This window comes from Mastigoproctus giganteus, chromosome 10 (genome assembly GCF_048544385.1).
Source record: "Mastigoproctus giganteus isolate SK-2022 chromosome 10, ASM4854438v1, whole genome shotgun sequence".
NCBI lineage: Eukaryota > Metazoa > Arthropoda > Arachnida > Uropygi > Thelyphonidae > Mastigoproctus > Mastigoproctus giganteus.
In genome coordinates, this window is record NC_143584.1 from 99,297,050 (window position 1) to 99,314,409 (window position 17,360).

The window sequence follows — 17,360 nt, forward strand, 5'->3', positions numbered from 1 at the left end:
TGGTAATTTTATTTAGCACTTATTTTGGCTCTGTTGGTCACCTTTGGTCAACTCAAAATTTACATTTCATATGCTTGGTGTTTTAGGTTAGCCTGTAGAGTGGGACTAGCCATATTTGAGTTCATGTTTTTTGTAGTTAGTTCTCTCAGTTTCTTTTGTCTTATATTGTACAGAGACACAGTAAATGCTAGGTTACTTTTCAACAGTTCACTATGGAAATATGAATATTTTGGTGTTGACAGGTGCAAATTCTCCCCAGAAGAAATCATGTCTGTGATGTCCCTATTCTTTTTTGACTTCATTTAATTTCTTATTTGGGAGTCTGCTTTTGTCTTTGGAAATGGATTTAATTAGTTTTTCTTTTTTTTTTTTTTTTGGCATAACAAGGCAGCAGTATCACGCCAACCATACAAAGAGCTGAGGGGCTCTTCACATTGGGAAAGTAGGATTTTGTTTGTTTAATTTAATTTATTTGGTTACTTTGTTTGTCAGTTTTTTTTTTTTTTACTGTAACAGAAATAGTTACCTAAATATGTAATGTGTTATAGTTTCAGCATTATTGGCTTCTTATGGTTTAAGAGTGACCAATTCAAATGAACTGTTCGTTTATTAGTTAAAATTAGATTATGTGACATTAAATTGACACAGGGATAAAAAAGCATTCTATTTAATGTTAACAGTTTTTGAGAATCTGCTATTCTTCACAGGGCAGCATCAATATTGACCTTTTATTATGACATTTTTGAGTGCTATACTTTAATACAATAAAATCATGTGGTGATATGATCTTATCATGGAAACTTACTTTTCTTAAAATTAGCTGAACTATTTTATGCTAGAATGAATCTAATCGGTTTCCTTACATTTTTTTTTTTTTTCAAATTTCCTTATGATAGTTACAAAATAACAACAGTTGGTAGAATAATAAACCTTATATTAAATGTTATCTTATATTAAATCTTATATTAAATAAACCTTATATTAAATCAGCTTATATTAAATGTTATAGTTGAAAGGGAGTTCATTATACCTGATACAGTTTATATTCAACTACTGGCAAAATAGTAGTAAAAGTAAGTGCTAACTCATATCTCTTGGCTTGTCTTATATATTTGAAATTAAAATTTTACAATCATATTAACAAAATAATCAGTTTCCACATTTTCTCCAATTTTTTGAGAATTTATTCCCTTTTACTGTATAAGACCTTATTGGACTTCATTTTATTATTTTATACATTTACAGTTTACAGTTTTATATATATATATATATATGTGTGTGTGTGTGTGTGTGTGTGTGTGTGTGTGTGTGGATGGGAAATTATTAATATGAATGTCTTTAATTATGATTTACAAGTAATAAATGCTTTATAATCATCAAACAGTAACTTTATCCATTACTGGTTGTTCTGGTAACTGAGTTTCAAGAGTTTTGATTGTGTTGAGAACATCACTATGTTGTTGGGGAGTCATATTTTGTAAAATATGAACTACACAATCCATTGATACTTCTGGGTTCTTCTGTAGCAGGCTACAAATATAGCAAACCAAAATCAGAACAAAATAAATTTAGTAGTTTGGCAGAGTATTTTAAGAACAAAGAACAGCATTAATTGAAACTGAAGAAAAGTTGGTTGTCTTACTTTACAAACACTTTTTTAGAGTTGCTTTATTGTGGCAGCTAAGGCCACAATAAGACAATTCCATCATGAAATTAAAGTAAAAGACATTCTATTAGGATATATGACTAAGAAAGATACAAAAAAACAAATTAAGTAAAAGGCTAAATATAATATCAATCACTTACTTAAAACCATTTAATCTAGTTTTCATCTTTTCCTTTCTACAAAGGATAAATCAGAAATTTTTCCTTTATAGAAAGGAAAAGATGTCTAGGATATTATCATTATTAATTGCTAATATCTGACTAGTAACAAAGTCTCCAAGCAGTGTCTAAAAGTGGTAAAAAGATTATGGCATCCATTGATGATTTTGGTTTTTTTTTTTTTAGGAGCATTAGCAACTAAGGCCATATTGCTTCGGGGATATGTGGTGGTCATTCCCCGACCTTTTCACATCGTCTGTATTTGGTGGTCATGGGCTCGAACCCCGGTCTAATCAAGAAGTGTGTGCTGCGCACTGCGGCTTCTGCCCACCTGGCTACGGAGGCGCCGTATCCATTAACAAAAATGGCAGTCTATTATTATATACTGTATTATTAAGGCAACATACAACAGGTGCATATTGTTGATCATTAGCTCTCTCAGAAAAAAAAGGAATAAATGAATGAGATAATTGTGCCCTATTCAAAGCCTCCCAAAAACAACTTATTCCTTTCATTCTTTGCGCCATCATATAAACTGTTGTTGATGTTGTTGGTTTAATGACACCAGGACTACTAAGGCCAAATTGTGTCAGTTCATGGTTAATTTTGTATATCTTTTAACAACTGAATTATATACATGCATAGAGACCAAAATGATTTAAGTACGTTAAGAGTTCTATGTTTGCATGATTTCCAAGAAAATTATATAAAATCTGGGCTTCGTTAAATTTGTTGAATGACCAAAATGTGCTAGAATGGATGGATAAATAAAGAGGACAGTCTACAAGAAAGTGGTGGATCTTCTCCCAATAATAAAAACAAGTGTGTAATATGAGTAAGCCCAATTCTCAGTCTTGCCAATACCACTTCTTCTTGCCTGTTTCATCTGAATCCAGAGAGCCACAACTCTGGACCTTGCTTTATCTGGTAAAGTCTGTTGTTGGTATTACTTTTCCAGATCTGTGGCCAGTTTTCATAACAAGCCTTGCGAATTACAAGATGGTAATCCAAATAAGGAACTTATGAGAATCTGGTAAGATGTTGTTTAGTGGCAAGATTAGCAGTCTCATTTCCCAGAATTCCAGAATGTGCAGGTATCCAACAAAAATGTTACTGATTGATTGGACTCTTTGCAAGAGAGCATTAGCATTAGTAAGTAGAGGCATATGATGCAAGAAAGCAAGCTTATGCAGCATCAGCCAAAAAAAAAAACCCACTTCCATTTCACCCCTCCGTTCGTTCGAAATACCTGTCCAGCTGAGCCTTAAATTTATTTAGGCTATCAACTTCCACAACAAGGGATGGAAGTCTGTTCCACCAACCAACTACCAGCTGGCTAAAGGCAAATTTCCACACATCTATCCTACATCTGTCTTTCCTCAATCTGAATTTATGCCCTCTCAGGTGATTATTCTGAGCAAGAGGAAGTATCCCATCGGCATTGAGCATGCTCAAACCATTCAAGGCTTTATACACCTCTATCAGATCACCTCGCCGGTGCCTAGTCTCTAGACACTGTAATTTACAAAACTTAAGCCTTTCTTCGTAAGAGCAACCCTTTGTTCCATTCACTATTGTTGTTGCCCTTCTCTGTACTCATTCCAGCAGCTCTACATCCTTCTTGAAATGAGGCCTCGAGATCTGTATACAGAACTCAAGGTGTGGCCTGACCATTGCCTTATACAAGGGAGCAATCACCTCCTTATCCCTGCTAGAAAAATTCCTGTATATCATTGACAAGACACCATGAGCTACTCTTGCAGCCAGTCTGCACTGCTCAGAGAACTTCATATCTGCCTGCACAATTACCCCCGTCCTTTTCATTCTCTACCACTGTCAGTGTAGTACCACAGAGTTGATACGTTGCTCTGGGGTTGCTGTTTCCCATATGTAGTACTTTACATTTGTCAATGTTAAACTTCATTTGCCACCTCTCAGCCCATCTGCTCAACCTTTCCAGATCCTGTTGCAGCAGCATAGCGTCAGTAGCGTCCTTAACAACCCTGCCAACCTTTTGTATCGTCTGCAAACTTGGATATTAAGCTTGATATACCATCATAAATATCATTTATAAATACAGAAAACAATAATGGACCCAACACTGAACCCTGAGGGACTCCACTAATAACATTAGTCCACGATGAGCAGTGTCCATTGATTACCACTCTCTGTCTTCTCCCTCTCAACCATCCCTTTATCCATAGAAGCAATTTGCCTCCAATGCCACACTGCTCCAATTTGTGCAGCAGTCTTCCATGTGCAACAGTATCAAAAGTCTTTCTAAGATCCAAATGTATAATATCAAAGTTAATCCATGCATCCAGTTCTTTTGTGACTGCATCATAGTATCCAATCAAATTGGTCAGGCAAGATTTTCCCTTAACAAAACCAAACCATGCTGTGTCCGAGCTATAAATGAAGTCTTGTATAGATGATCTTGCAGTGCTTCTTTAACCAGTGCCTCCATTAATTTTCCTGGAACAGAAGTTAAACTCACAGGTCTATAATTACTTGTGTCAGCCTTTGATCCTCCTTTGTGAATTGGGATCACATTTGCACATCTCCAGTCTATGGGTACCTCCCCTGAGTCCAAAGAAGCTCTCATAATTATGGCTAAGTGTTTGCTTACTTCCTTTGCTGCCTCCTTTAATATAACTGGATAGATCCCATTCACCCCAGATACCTTTTTTATATTTATCCTGAACAATTTCTCCTCCACTTTCCTCCCAGTTATTACAAAATTATCTAGCTCACTGTCAGAGTTTACTTCACCTCTGGCATTCCCCTTCCTGAATAACTCCTCATGTGTGAATGTAGATGCAAAATACTCGTTTAGTTTGTTAGCCACCAGAGCAGGATCCTCAACTGTTGAACCATCAATGCTCAGAATGAACCAGTCAATATCCAGTGGACCAATCTGATTCATCCCTTTCCTTCTAGAGTTTACATAAGTAAAGAACTCTTTTCTGTTTTTCTTTGCATCCTTTGCCAAGGATTTCTCATAATCTGCCTTTGCCTGCCTAATCTCCTTTGTGACTTGGTTACAGACCAGCTTATATCTATCATAGGCTTCCATGTCACCCATTAATTTATATGTATCCCATGCATTTTTCTTCTCTGCCATATGTCTCATTAGTTCATCTGACATCCATTTAGGCCTACCTAAACCTTGAACAATATTTCTTAGTTGGTATGTAAAGCCTAGTAGCTTCCAAGGTAAGTTCTCTGATTGCTTCCCATTTTGAATTTGCTGTTGGTTCCACTGTATAGAATTTAAATACTGTCCCAGACCATCGTAGTCGCCTTTACAAAAGCAAAAATCCTTATATTTATCCCTGATGGTAGTTACCTCTTTGAATAAATCCCACTTCAGCACACTGTGATCACTGCCACCTAGTGGTTCCTTTATCTGCAGATTCTTAATGCATGAAGAATCACTACTGATAATCAGATCAAGAGTATTACTCCCTCTAGTTGCCTCCCGAACATGCTGATGTAGAAAACAATCATCCAATAAATCCACAAAAGCCTTGCTAGTGTGTGAGTGAGTGACCAGCCCCCAAATTCCAGTCAATATCTGGGAAATTAAAATCCCCCATTATAAGACTCTCTGATTTACTGGCCCACTCTATTTCCCTGTACAGTTTCTTATTATACTCATCAGAGTCATTAGGCCTATAGCACACTCCTACTCTCAATTTTGATCTCCCAATGCTTATGTCACACCAAACTGACTCGACACTGCACTGTCCAGCGATGTCGACTGGCTTTACTTCCTTGGATTTTATGTGTTTCTTAGCTAATAGCATAACCCCTCCCCCTTTCCTATCCTGTCTATCCTTTCTGTAGATGTTGTACTCCCCAAATTCCAGTTCTGCATTTCTTATATCTTTGTGACACCACGTCTCTGATATCCCAAGAATATCTGCCTTTGATGTTTTGAGCAATACCTCAAATTCATCAAATTTATTTACCAAACTCCTAGTATTGGTGTATACGCAAGTATACATGCACCTGTTCCTATTCTTAGCTACCCTAACACAACTCATGTGTTTACTTGTACCGCAATGACTCCCAGCAGTCTCTGAAATATCCTGCATCTTGTTTTCCAGGCTGCTGCTCATTCCAATAGAATGCAGTGCAAGAATCACTTTCACCTCTGCCAGTGGCTACTGTTAATCTATTTGTCCTTGTATTCCCCCAAGCTAGCAGTTTTCCGACCCACCTGAGAGTAACTGATAGTGAATAGTTTTCTGTGTAGGATGATATGAAGAGAAATTCTCCGTTACAACAAACACTGCACTAAGAGAGTCAGTATAGATTAGGACAAGTGAAATGGGATGTCCAAAAATCTGGTCAAGTGCTAGCTTTATGGCATACAGCTCAGCAGTGAAGATACTGCATGTCACTGGTAATGAGACAGTAACTCTAAATGAAGGTAAAACCTGTTGCACCTACCATGTTGTCAGTTTTCAATCAGTCAGTGTATATTGTACAGGCATTGCAGTTGAGATTAGTATGGGCCACATGCAACTGTCTGATATTGGAAGAAGTTAAAAACATCCTTCCCCCCATTGCCAAAAGTAGTCATCATGGAAGATGTGTTATCCTCAGAAATGTCACTTAGATCAACATTCCAAGTATGAAGTTCTTTAAGTCTGAAGGTTGCTTTTCATATGGCTTAACTCTCATAAAAGGAAACACACTGGGTATTATACAGACACTCCCAATCAGGATGTGATGGGAGACTTCAGATCTTAGCAGGATAGTGAGACAGCAATGTTTATCTGCAATGTTGTAATGGGGGATCATGTGCTTCAATGTAAAGGCTATGGACTGGAGAAGTCTTGAAAGCTTCCGGGTTGTCCTCAGCACTGTGCTGCATAATGTTTAGCCATTCTAATGTGCTTATCCTACCAGAGTCGTAGACTGGAGAACCATAATCCATGCGTGAATGGATTAGACTTGTTGAGGTTTAGTAAGGTATACCGATCAGCTCCCCATAACACAGACAAGAATCATCAAAGTATATTCAAATGTTATAGACAAGTAGTTCTTAAATGGGTGATGTGAACTTGGAAGTTTAAACAAGTATAAACCGTATAAACAAGTGGGATTGGAGTTTTGTTTATTTCTAGTTCAGGATCAGGATGGAGATCCCATAACTTGCAGAAGTGAATGACAATCGATAATCATTCTTTGAAGTTTGGAATTCTATTTTGGTTATAGCTATTTGGAGTTACCAATTGATGGTGTTCATACTTTTAGACTGACAGGAAGGGGTAAGGTTGTAAGGTAAAAGAGATGCACATTTTGACGGTTTTTGGGATATCCTGTGTCATACTGCTAACTCGAATTGTGAATATTGTTGAACTAAGCATTAAACCCTGTGGTACACCATCCTCCTGAATGTGAGATGTAGAGAGTATGTTTTTGTATTGGACATGAAAAGAACGCAAGCGTAAAAAATTTTGAATTATTTCAGGCAACTGTCACCTTAGTCCTAGATGATAAAGATCCACTATAATACCACAAAGCCAAGCAGTATCAAATGCGTTTTCAAGATCTAAGTTGACCATGGCTAGTTGTTGTTTCATGACAAGGGCATTGCTAATATGAGATTCGACTTTGACGAGCATGTCTAGGCTGGAGATTCTGTAACTAAAGGAACTAAGTCAGCCTTGATGAATCATCATTTCAAAAATTTTACCTACACAGCTTGTGAGAGATATTGGCCTATAATTTTGAACCAGGGAAAGAGCTCTGCCTGGGTTTGGTATGGAGATAATGAAAGAATGGCACAGGGAAGAAGGATAGGCATTTTCAGAAAAGATCTGATTGAATAAAATCCACAAGGTACACAAGTCCTTTTCAAGTATATGCTTCAGCATAAGGTAATAAATACCATCTAGGCTTGCGGCAGTACTGGATGATCTATTTAATGATTCTTTCAGTTCTGTTAATGTAAAGGGTTGGTTGTAGGGGAACAAGCGGTGCATGATGATTTTATATTGTTCTTCATCTGCTTTGATGCTCTGGAAGGATGATGCATAAGAAGCAGAGGCAGAGATTGTAGCAAACGATTCTTTCTGCTAGTGCATTATTATTATTAGCCATATGGTGCAAGGAAGCTGGAGGCTTATGCTGCACCAGCCAAAAAAATTCTCAAGTTACCCTGAGAGAGAGAGAGAGAGAGAGAGAGAGAGAGAGAGAGAGAGAAAAATCACCAAGGAAGAGAAGAATGATGATATCCAGCCTCAGGATTTTAACAACTTCTTCAGGAGTAGACATCTTTCCCTTTGCAATGAAGAATTGGAGAGGGCAGGCATACAAATTTGCCATTGAGAGCATGCATCCTTTTCCAGATGAGCCATATGTCAGTGTCATTTGTGATGGTTGAGGCAAAAGCAATGAGGTTACTAGTGGTATGATATCACTAGTAACTAGTAGTGTAGATGTATCTAGTGTAGTGGAATAGTAGGGTTTTAATTCTGATAAATAAGTAGCACAAAGATCTCATCGCTTGTTAAGCATTTTTTTTTTTTTTTTTTGTTTTTAGCTAAGAAATTTTACTTTTAGTAAGGATCTAATTAAAACTCTGTGATTATAATGGTATATCTCGAACCTGATAGTGTAAAGTATATCGTAAAAATTGATAGTGTAATATGTATCACTGCATTTAGGAATCTATTAGATTAGTGTATTATTGTCAATTACTCAATTAAATTGATTAATTTTATTAATTTCCAATGTTAATCAATAAAATTGTATTCAAACGAAAATCATGCCTCAGACTACAGCAGAAAAGCAAAGGCACAAAGTAGCAGAAATGTTCTGGCTCGAGGGAGAACCAAAGGGATGATGCTCTTATTAATCACGGCCTAAAAAAAGGTGTATCTTGTGCAATGTTTATTGAACTTTCTGGAACAGGATACAATACAGCCAAGGGGAATGTTTTTGTATGTGTCTAGTGCAGAGAGTGTGAAGAAAATTGGTGCAAACTCAGTATTTTGATGGGTGTTTATGAGGGCTTGAACAGTAGGGTGGAGGCCCATCAAGCTTTCAGCTGCCTAACTCAATGCAAGAGCTCACACCTGGCCATCAGGCAACACAGCGGCAATCTCCAAGGCAGAATGGTCCCACAGCAGTTAGTTATTGTCAGTGACTTTTGTTAGAAAAATGGGAAATATGTCGTGCAAGAAGAATAGATGGAATAGGACCAGGGTATGTCTGCCAGGGGCAAAAATAGATGACATTGTAGAGCCAATATCTTTTAAGGATACAAAAGGTCATATTGACACATTGGTATTAATGATATTAAGAGTAGGAGAACTGAGGACAAGTACAGGGCAATGTTGGAAAAAAATTGCAAGTTAGGACTGAATTTGAAAGTGTCTGCAATTCTGTCCAGATGTAATAGGAGGGAGTACATGTTGAGAACCTTGTCACTTAATTCAGCCCTAGAGAGAATGTGCAAGGCTCGCGAGTAGAATTTTTCTCAGCGTGGTCTGTGCTTGTTAACAGGAGAGACTGTTTTTATACTTAAATAGAAGGGGTGGGATACTCTTAAATAGAAGGGTTTCAAGAATATTTGCTGATGCTATTGAGGCAGTGATAGGTGAGTTGGAAAACTGCTAGCTTGGGGGGGGGGAGGACACACAGACTAATAGATTAACTAGAGCCGCAGGCAGAGGTGAAGTGATTCTTTTGCACTGCTTCTTTTGGAACATGCGGCCAGAGCCTAGGGGGGGGGGTGTGCAGGGAGTACATCGTACCTGGGCCCAGGAGCCAAAGTATTAATTGTAACCTATATTACAGAGATTCCCAACTGGTGTGCCGTAAAAAGATTACTGATGTGCTGCGAGAGGTTAGGGACAGAGGCGTATTCAGTGAGAGCAGAGGGGGGCATATGCCCTCCCTTCAACAAAAATTCGAAATTACAGAAAAAGAATGCAGGAAGCGTTTTGCTTCTCTATTTTCTCAAGGGGTTTTCAGTGTACGCCAATGATTTTGTTCAGTGGCGTAACTATTCCAATGTAGCTTCATTTGGGCACTATCTTGAAAGGAGATTGTTAAATTTAGAAGACAGATTCATTTCTAAGGCAATTAATGAATTTCATTAATAAACGAAAATTTTTTTGAATTAAATGTAACACATTCTTATCATCATAGTGACTAGCCATATGAGTACTGTTCTGACTGTGCCACACTTATAGAAATAGTATCAAATAAAAGACAGTCGTGAAATATTCAGCAAAACCAGTGCCAAATATACATATACACATTATGTACATCACATCTGACTTTATTCTAGTGCTGAATTTATTTTACATTCTTTGTGTGTGTGTGGGTACACTGACTGTTGTTGTTGTTGCTGGGCAATATGTTTTATTTTACAATACACAATTTTGTCATGTAACAGTCTAACTATGGCTAGTGTTGTCATTTTAGTGCCTTAAATTTGTTTTTTTTCTTTCCTATTTTTTTGTTTATCTGAAATGAAAAACTGCAAGGACTATGAATAAGTTATTACTATTATAGGTAGAGTCACATTTAAATTGCAGATGATCCTTTGATCCTCACATATATTGATGATGTTCTGTGTAAGTGACCGATGCAGTGGGAGGAACCCTTCATGTAATTAGTGTTTATTCGTGGTGTTCAGAGAGAAAATTAAACAATAACAAGGAAGAGTAAAATGTCTACTTCAGTCTCCCCAAAATTAGCTGGTTTTGATCACACAAGTTGTTTGTCCAACATGTCACTCCAAAGCATGCAGTTTCATTAAATTTATGGTTTTGAGGCCATTTGCTATTTTCACAACAACATTGGTAACCTTGTCTATTGCTTTCTTTCTATACCGCCAACAAGACTGGACGTCACTTTTAATACATTTTATAAGTATCTGTTCTGTTTTCGCTTTGGGTGGAAAAATTTGTTGCAAAGTTACTTTAATGAGAAACTCGGAAAACTCTTGTTTCCCGAGTTTCTCAAAAAAAATTCCCAAGCTACCCTGAGAGAGAGAGAGAGAGAGAGAGAGAGAGAGAGAGAGAGAGAGAGAGAGAGAAGTTGTTGTTGTTATTTGGTTTTTAGGAGCATTAGCAACTAAGGCCATATTGCTCTGGGGATATGCGGTGGTCATTCCCTGACCTTTCCGCATCCTCTGTATTTGGTGGTCACGGACTCTAACCCCAGTCTAATCAAGCGTGTGCTATGCACTGCTGCTCCTGCCCACCTGGCTAAGGAGGCACCAAGAGAGAAGTAGAAAGGAATCACCAAGAAAGAGAAGAATGATGATATCCAGCCTCAGGATTTTAACAACTTCTTCAGGAGTAGACACATCTTTCCCTTTGCAATGAAGAATTGGAGAGGCAAGCATGCAAATTTGCCACTGAGAGCATGTATCCTTTTCCAGATGAGCCATATATCAGTGTCTTTTGTGATGGTTAAGACAAAAGCAATGAGGTTACTAGTGGTAAGATATCACTAGTAACTAGTGGTGTAGATGTATCTAGTAGTGTAGTGGAATAGTAGTGGGAAACGAAACAATAAAATTCAGTCAATCAGATATTTTCATTCTGCTTTATTGGCACAGAAAGAAATTTCTGCAGATTCTGCATTGTCAAGTGTAGTGATTTTACATTTTCGAGTTTCTCAGAGCAGAGCACGAAAAAAATTCACCCATTCAAGCATTCTTTTCTAACTTGTGATAGAAAGGCTGAAAATGTAAGTAAATTTATTATTCCAGTTTTCATTAGATTATACAGGATGGACAATTCACAAACAGAGGTGGACTGGCCATTTGACTTACCGGGGAAACCCTGGTGTCAGAGGCTGGAGACTAATGTGTAATTGCATGGCCATAAACACTGTTGCGAGGCCGCTAAAAGTTTTCCCCGGTAAGAATTTTTGACCCAGTCCACCTCTGTTCATAAATGTTGAATGATCCTTGATGTCTGCATTAGTCAAAAGGTTGTCCAGTTTTGATAATAATGTTACTCATTGCTGTAGATTTCTTTTTTTTTTTTTTTACTATTCATTGCATTTTGTTACAACTTCACAGAATGATCTGTAATGTTGTTACTCTGGTTTAAATATTTTTTTTTATTGAAAACCTGTTGCTGGATCATTTGGAGATTATAGAAAGATGAAATATGAATTTCAAAAAGTTATTTTTTGTGATTTCAAAAATTTGAAAAGATTTTATTTTGAAGTTTTGTATGAATTGAGCATTAAATATTTAATATCTTCCATAGTATTTATATTTTACTTTTCTTATCATAATTACATATAATGTAACAAATGTAATACATTTTTTCACAAAGTCTTTATGGACACTCCAAAATCTGCTCCAGGTTATCTCTGTGTGCCGTACAAAAATTATAAGTTCCAAAGTGTGCCGTGGCGTGAAAAAGGTTCGGAAGCACTGCTATATTACACATTATTGCAACAGTTCATAGCTTATCTATTAACTTTTGTGGCCTAATGATGATAACTATGATCGCCAGCTTGACTAAGCCTATTCAAAAGATCAGGCATCACATATTGTATGTGAATCATGAAAAGGTAAAGTTTATGTTAATATAATATTAAAAATCGGAATGGCTTTTATCGTTGGCTGGTGGATGTTTACATTGCTTGAAATTAGCTGTAGTAGCATGGGTAATCCTGCACTTTAGTGTCGTGAGTCATGGTCAGCTCGCAAGTCACTGCTAGCTCCAACCTGTTGTGAATGGCATTCTGACAAGCAGGTCCGACTTGACTGAGCATGCACAACACTCACTCTATCTGCCGGTGTATATGCTGGCAATGTACTATGTACTGTACTCGCAGTAATTTATTATTTTATTATTATTATTTTTTTGTTTTCATAAAGAATAAAAAACAATTTCCCGACTACATAAGAATTTGATTATAAAAATAAAAGTAGATAGTTGTAAAAATAATAATGGAAATAGGAAATTATTATTAATTTTTAATTATTATTTTTAGATAATACATTTTGTATTGCCTGAAAAAAAATATATATATTATTACTATATTTTGTGATTATTTGTATATATTTGTAATAATTTGTATACACTGCACATTGCAGTGTTACCAATTAACCTTACGATTGAAAGGCAAGTGTGTCATATGTTAATTGGTAACATATAAGTTGCAATGTGTGATGTATACAAATTATTACAAATATTCACAAAATATAGTCATATTATTATTATTTTCAGGCAGTACAAAATGTATTATCTGAAAATAATAATTACCTATTTCCATTATTGTTTTTATAACTATCTACTTTTATTTTTATAATCAAATTCTTATGTAGACGGGAAATTGTTTTTTATTCTTTCTGAAAACGAAAAATAAAAAAATAAATTACTGTGAGTACATAGTACATTGCCAGCATATAGACTGGCAGATACAGTGAGTGTTACACATGCTCAGTCAAGTTGGAATTGCTCCGTCAGAATGCCATTCATGACAGGTTGGAGCTGGCTGCGACTTGTGAGCTGACCATGACTCACGACATGGTCAGCTCGCATGCTACAAGAACATGCTATGGATTACCGTAGCATGTTCTCTTAAATGACAATATACGTCACGTTAATTATAGCAGTACTACTATTACTACTACTAAATTATTAGTATATAATATTTTTTGTCTTATTGTCTTTTTTTTCAGATATAAAAGTATAAATTTTAAAAAAGTATAAAAGTATTACCGCATGACGAAGGCATTTCGGACCCTGCAATGCTATGTGATTCCGATTCGTCTTTGTGCCTCCTACACCTCCTGCAAGTTTGTTGCACTGGTAGTGAATCACCCTGTATATGAGACACTACCTCCTTTATTTGACTAGACAAAGACAGTAGGAAATTTAAAATTGAGAAAGGAGTTCGACAAGAAGACACAATCTCTCCAAAGTTGTTTACTGCTGCCCTTGAAGAAGCTTTCAAAAGATAAAACTGGTTGCAGAAAGGAGTCAATGTGAATGGAGAGTACCTAAACCATTTATGATTTGCAGATGACATTGTGATCATAAGCATTGATCCTGAAGAATGAGAGGAAAATCTTAATCAGTTATGCAGAGTTAGTAAGGATTTCAGACTAAAGATGAATATGGCTAAAACAAAAATAATGATGAAAAAGTATGCCACAAAAAAGGATATAATCACTGAAGGAACAGTAATTGAAAAGATGGATTCATATATTTTTCCAGGACAAGTCATTAGCTGTAATAATGGCAAATGGCTGGAAGTCAAGAGAAAAATAAATTTTGGATGGATAGCATTCAGGAAAAAATCAAATATCCCGAAAGGAGCAATATCCCAAATTTTTGTCTGAAACATAAAATAATGAACCAATGTATATGCCCCACCACGACTTATGGTGATTTTTTTTTTTTTTTTTTTTGATTTTGGTAGTTGTTGGCGCATCGGCTTCTGTGGCCATATTTCACCTCCCAAGGTTTTTGCAGTACTTTGATCCAAGCCCGAGGCGGGAATCGAACCCGCGACCTTTGGGTTGCCGGGCAGGTACTTTACCCACACGGCTTATGGAAGTGAAACTTGGGCACTCACCAAAAGAATGGAAGAGAAGCTGAAAACTATACGGCGAAAAATGGAACAAATTATATTAGGAATCAGACTGTGACTGTTATATAAGAAGAGAAACACATGGATTAGGTAGCAAACACAAATAAAGGACATTCTTATCAAAACTAAAGAACTGAAATGGACTTGGGCAAGGTACATAGCTTGAAGACATGATGACAGATGGACCAAGAAAATAACAGAATGGTAACAAAGAGGACTAAAAGAAAACCTGGAAGACAATGGAGATGGACAGATGAAATTTACAAATTTGTGGGTAGTAAATGGATGGCCATTGCACAAAACAGAAAGGAGTGGGAAGCTGCTGGAGAGAACTTCATCCTGCAGTGGATTGAAAATGGTTAATGATGATGATCCTGTGTGATGAGAGATAATTCCAACAGAGCACATCATTTAATTGTCATTATCTTTATTTGAGTGAATAATCCTATATTAAGTAGACTGGTGAACAACACAGGACATGAACCAGCTAGGTAATATTTCATTGTTATAACTTCTTTCAGAAATGTCATTCCTCAGGCAGTAATGTATTTATTCTTTGAGTACCATGAGGCTTATATAGATACTCCCAGACAGGGTTAATTTGGCCTTGAATTGTTGTTTCACTAATTTTAACTATATTATTTAATATACACTCTCTCTATCTCAGAATTACATATTATATTAGCTGAAAGGTTTGGATATTTTTCATTGGTACAGTATAGAAAAACTGAATGGGATCAAGCTGGTCAGTAAACTATAGCATAATTAATTATTGTGAAAGCAGCAAAGTTTTAACATTTGATATATGATAGCAAAATATATCAATATCAATGTTTTTCTAAATCTTTAACAGCCAGTTCTATTGAATTATTGCATGACACCACTGATTTTACAGATTTTTACATTTGCTCCAGTATATATCAAGTTAAAAAAAAATAATATTAATAAAATACAACTGTATTTGTCATTATTTTCATGTCCTGCAAAGTGCCACTTAGGAATGATGCAATAAGGAAGTTAAAATTCCATGAAAATTATGCAGTGACTAGACTTTCTAAGACCTTAGACTACCTAAAGTCATCAGAGCATGGACAACATGAGGTACTGAAAAACTCCACAGGGACTTTGGCCAATGCAGACTGAATCACATCCTGCAGTTGCCTTAAACTGAATGGGGACAGATTCGTGCTGCCAATAGCTTATTACACCACATTCCACAGATGCTGAGTCAGGTTGAGATCTAATGAGTAAGTAGGCCAAAAGAATACAGAAAACTCGCCCTTGTTCCCCCCCCCATTCACTCAGTGATTTGTCCCCTGGTGCATTATTCTGCTGGAAGAAACTACGATCAGATGGATACACTGTGAAAATGGAGGGATGCACCTAGTCTGCAACAATCTTAAAGGAGGCTATGGCCTTTAGACACTGATCAATCATTGTAAGTGTGGCTAACAACATAACAACAGTGGCTACTATGTGCTAGAAACAATTCACATTCCATTACACTATCACTGCCACCACGCAGCACCACTGACAGCTGACACAATGTATCCAATGCTGTTTCCATACTCTGCTTCTACCATCATCATGGTACAACCAAAACCAGGATTCCTCAGACCAGATTTTGAACTTTTTCCACTTCTGAAATATCCAGCATCAGTGTTCCTGAGCTTACTGTTATTTTTAGTTGACAAGATTGGAACCTGGCAAGGTCATTATTTGTTATTATATCTCATCTGTAACACAGTCTAGTACAGTTTGTTCTGATATATAACCCATTGTACAGTGCTGTATTTTTACCAACTGTGGCTCATTTGTTAGATGCACAATTCTTTTCACCCTCTATCAGTCTTTCATCAACAATCAGAAAACATCCAACCATACGACTGCCATTAGTTGGATGTTTTCTAGTTGTTGGTACACCCAATGCCAGTGTTCTGCAACCTTTTTCTCTTCGTGGTACACCTCAGTTATGGCGAAAGTTCTGCAACACGGCACATCAAAATGTTAATCCCCAAAAAGCATAGTTTATGGCAATGTTAATATAAATATGCTATAAGTCACAATAGAATCAATTATTATTGTTTCAACAGAAATTGGCTCATGCATATATTAACATTTTATGAACCCTAAATCACTGTACAAAAGCAAAGCCAAAAAAGAAAATTTTATTAGTATGCTCAATGCTGATGGGATTCTTCCTCTAGCTCAGAAAAATCACCTGAGAGGGCATAAATTCAAATTGAGGAAAGACAGATGTAGGATAGACGTGCGGAAATTTGCCTTTAGCCAGCGGGTGGTTGGTTGGTGGAACAGACTTCCATCCCTTGTGGTGGAGGTTGATAGCCTAAATAAGTTTAAGGCTCAGCTGGACAGGTATTTTGAACGAACAGAGGGGTGAAGTGGAAGTGGGTTTTTTTTTTTTTTTTTTTTTTTGGCTGATGCTGCATAAGCTTGCTTTCTTGCATCAAATGCCTCTACTAATGCTAATGCTAAACCAAATAACTATGCATACATTCAATGTGATATTTGTGCCTGCTTTGCTGAAAACAGATGGCTGATGCATGTGGAATCACTGACAATGCAAGCCTCACTTCTTCCTCAATGGGTCTGAGTCTCTCCCTCTTTGATGTTTTAATTTCGGTCAAGGTCGAAAAACCCAATTCACACAAATATGTAGTTGAAAATGATAATAACATATTAATTGCCATCTCGGAGCTAGACGGGTATTCTTTCCTTATTGATAACCAAAATGTGTCTAACTGCACTTCAAGATGTTTTAATCGCAATGTTCTGTCCACCATTAGATCTGTTAGTTCCTCTTGTTGCATCTGCAACAAAGGGATCATGAACCCAGTTAAAATCTTCAATGCTCTCTCCAAAATAATCCTTGAACTTCTGATTCAGGTTATCTAAATGTTCTTTAATGAAGTCCATCA

At 36.6% G+C, this 17,360-nt stretch overlaps 1 protein-coding gene across 2 annotated transcripts in view; it reads right to left on the minus strand.

The window, feature by feature from the left end:
• Nucleotides 1-1,304: 1,304 nt before the first annotated feature.
• Nucleotides 1,305-17,360, minus strand: part of ACC (acetyl-CoA carboxylase) — a 1,497,654-nt gene continuing 1,481,598 nt past the window's right edge. For both annotated transcript variants that reach the window (XM_090383551.1, XM_090383552.1), the window contains one exon: nucleotides 1,305-1,530. In XM_090383551.1, the coding sequence (XP_090239677.1) occupies nucleotides 1,377-1,530 (154 nt within the window). In that variant the 3' untranslated portion in view covers nucleotides 1,305-1,376. The remainder of the gene's footprint in view (nucleotides 1,531-17,360) is intronic.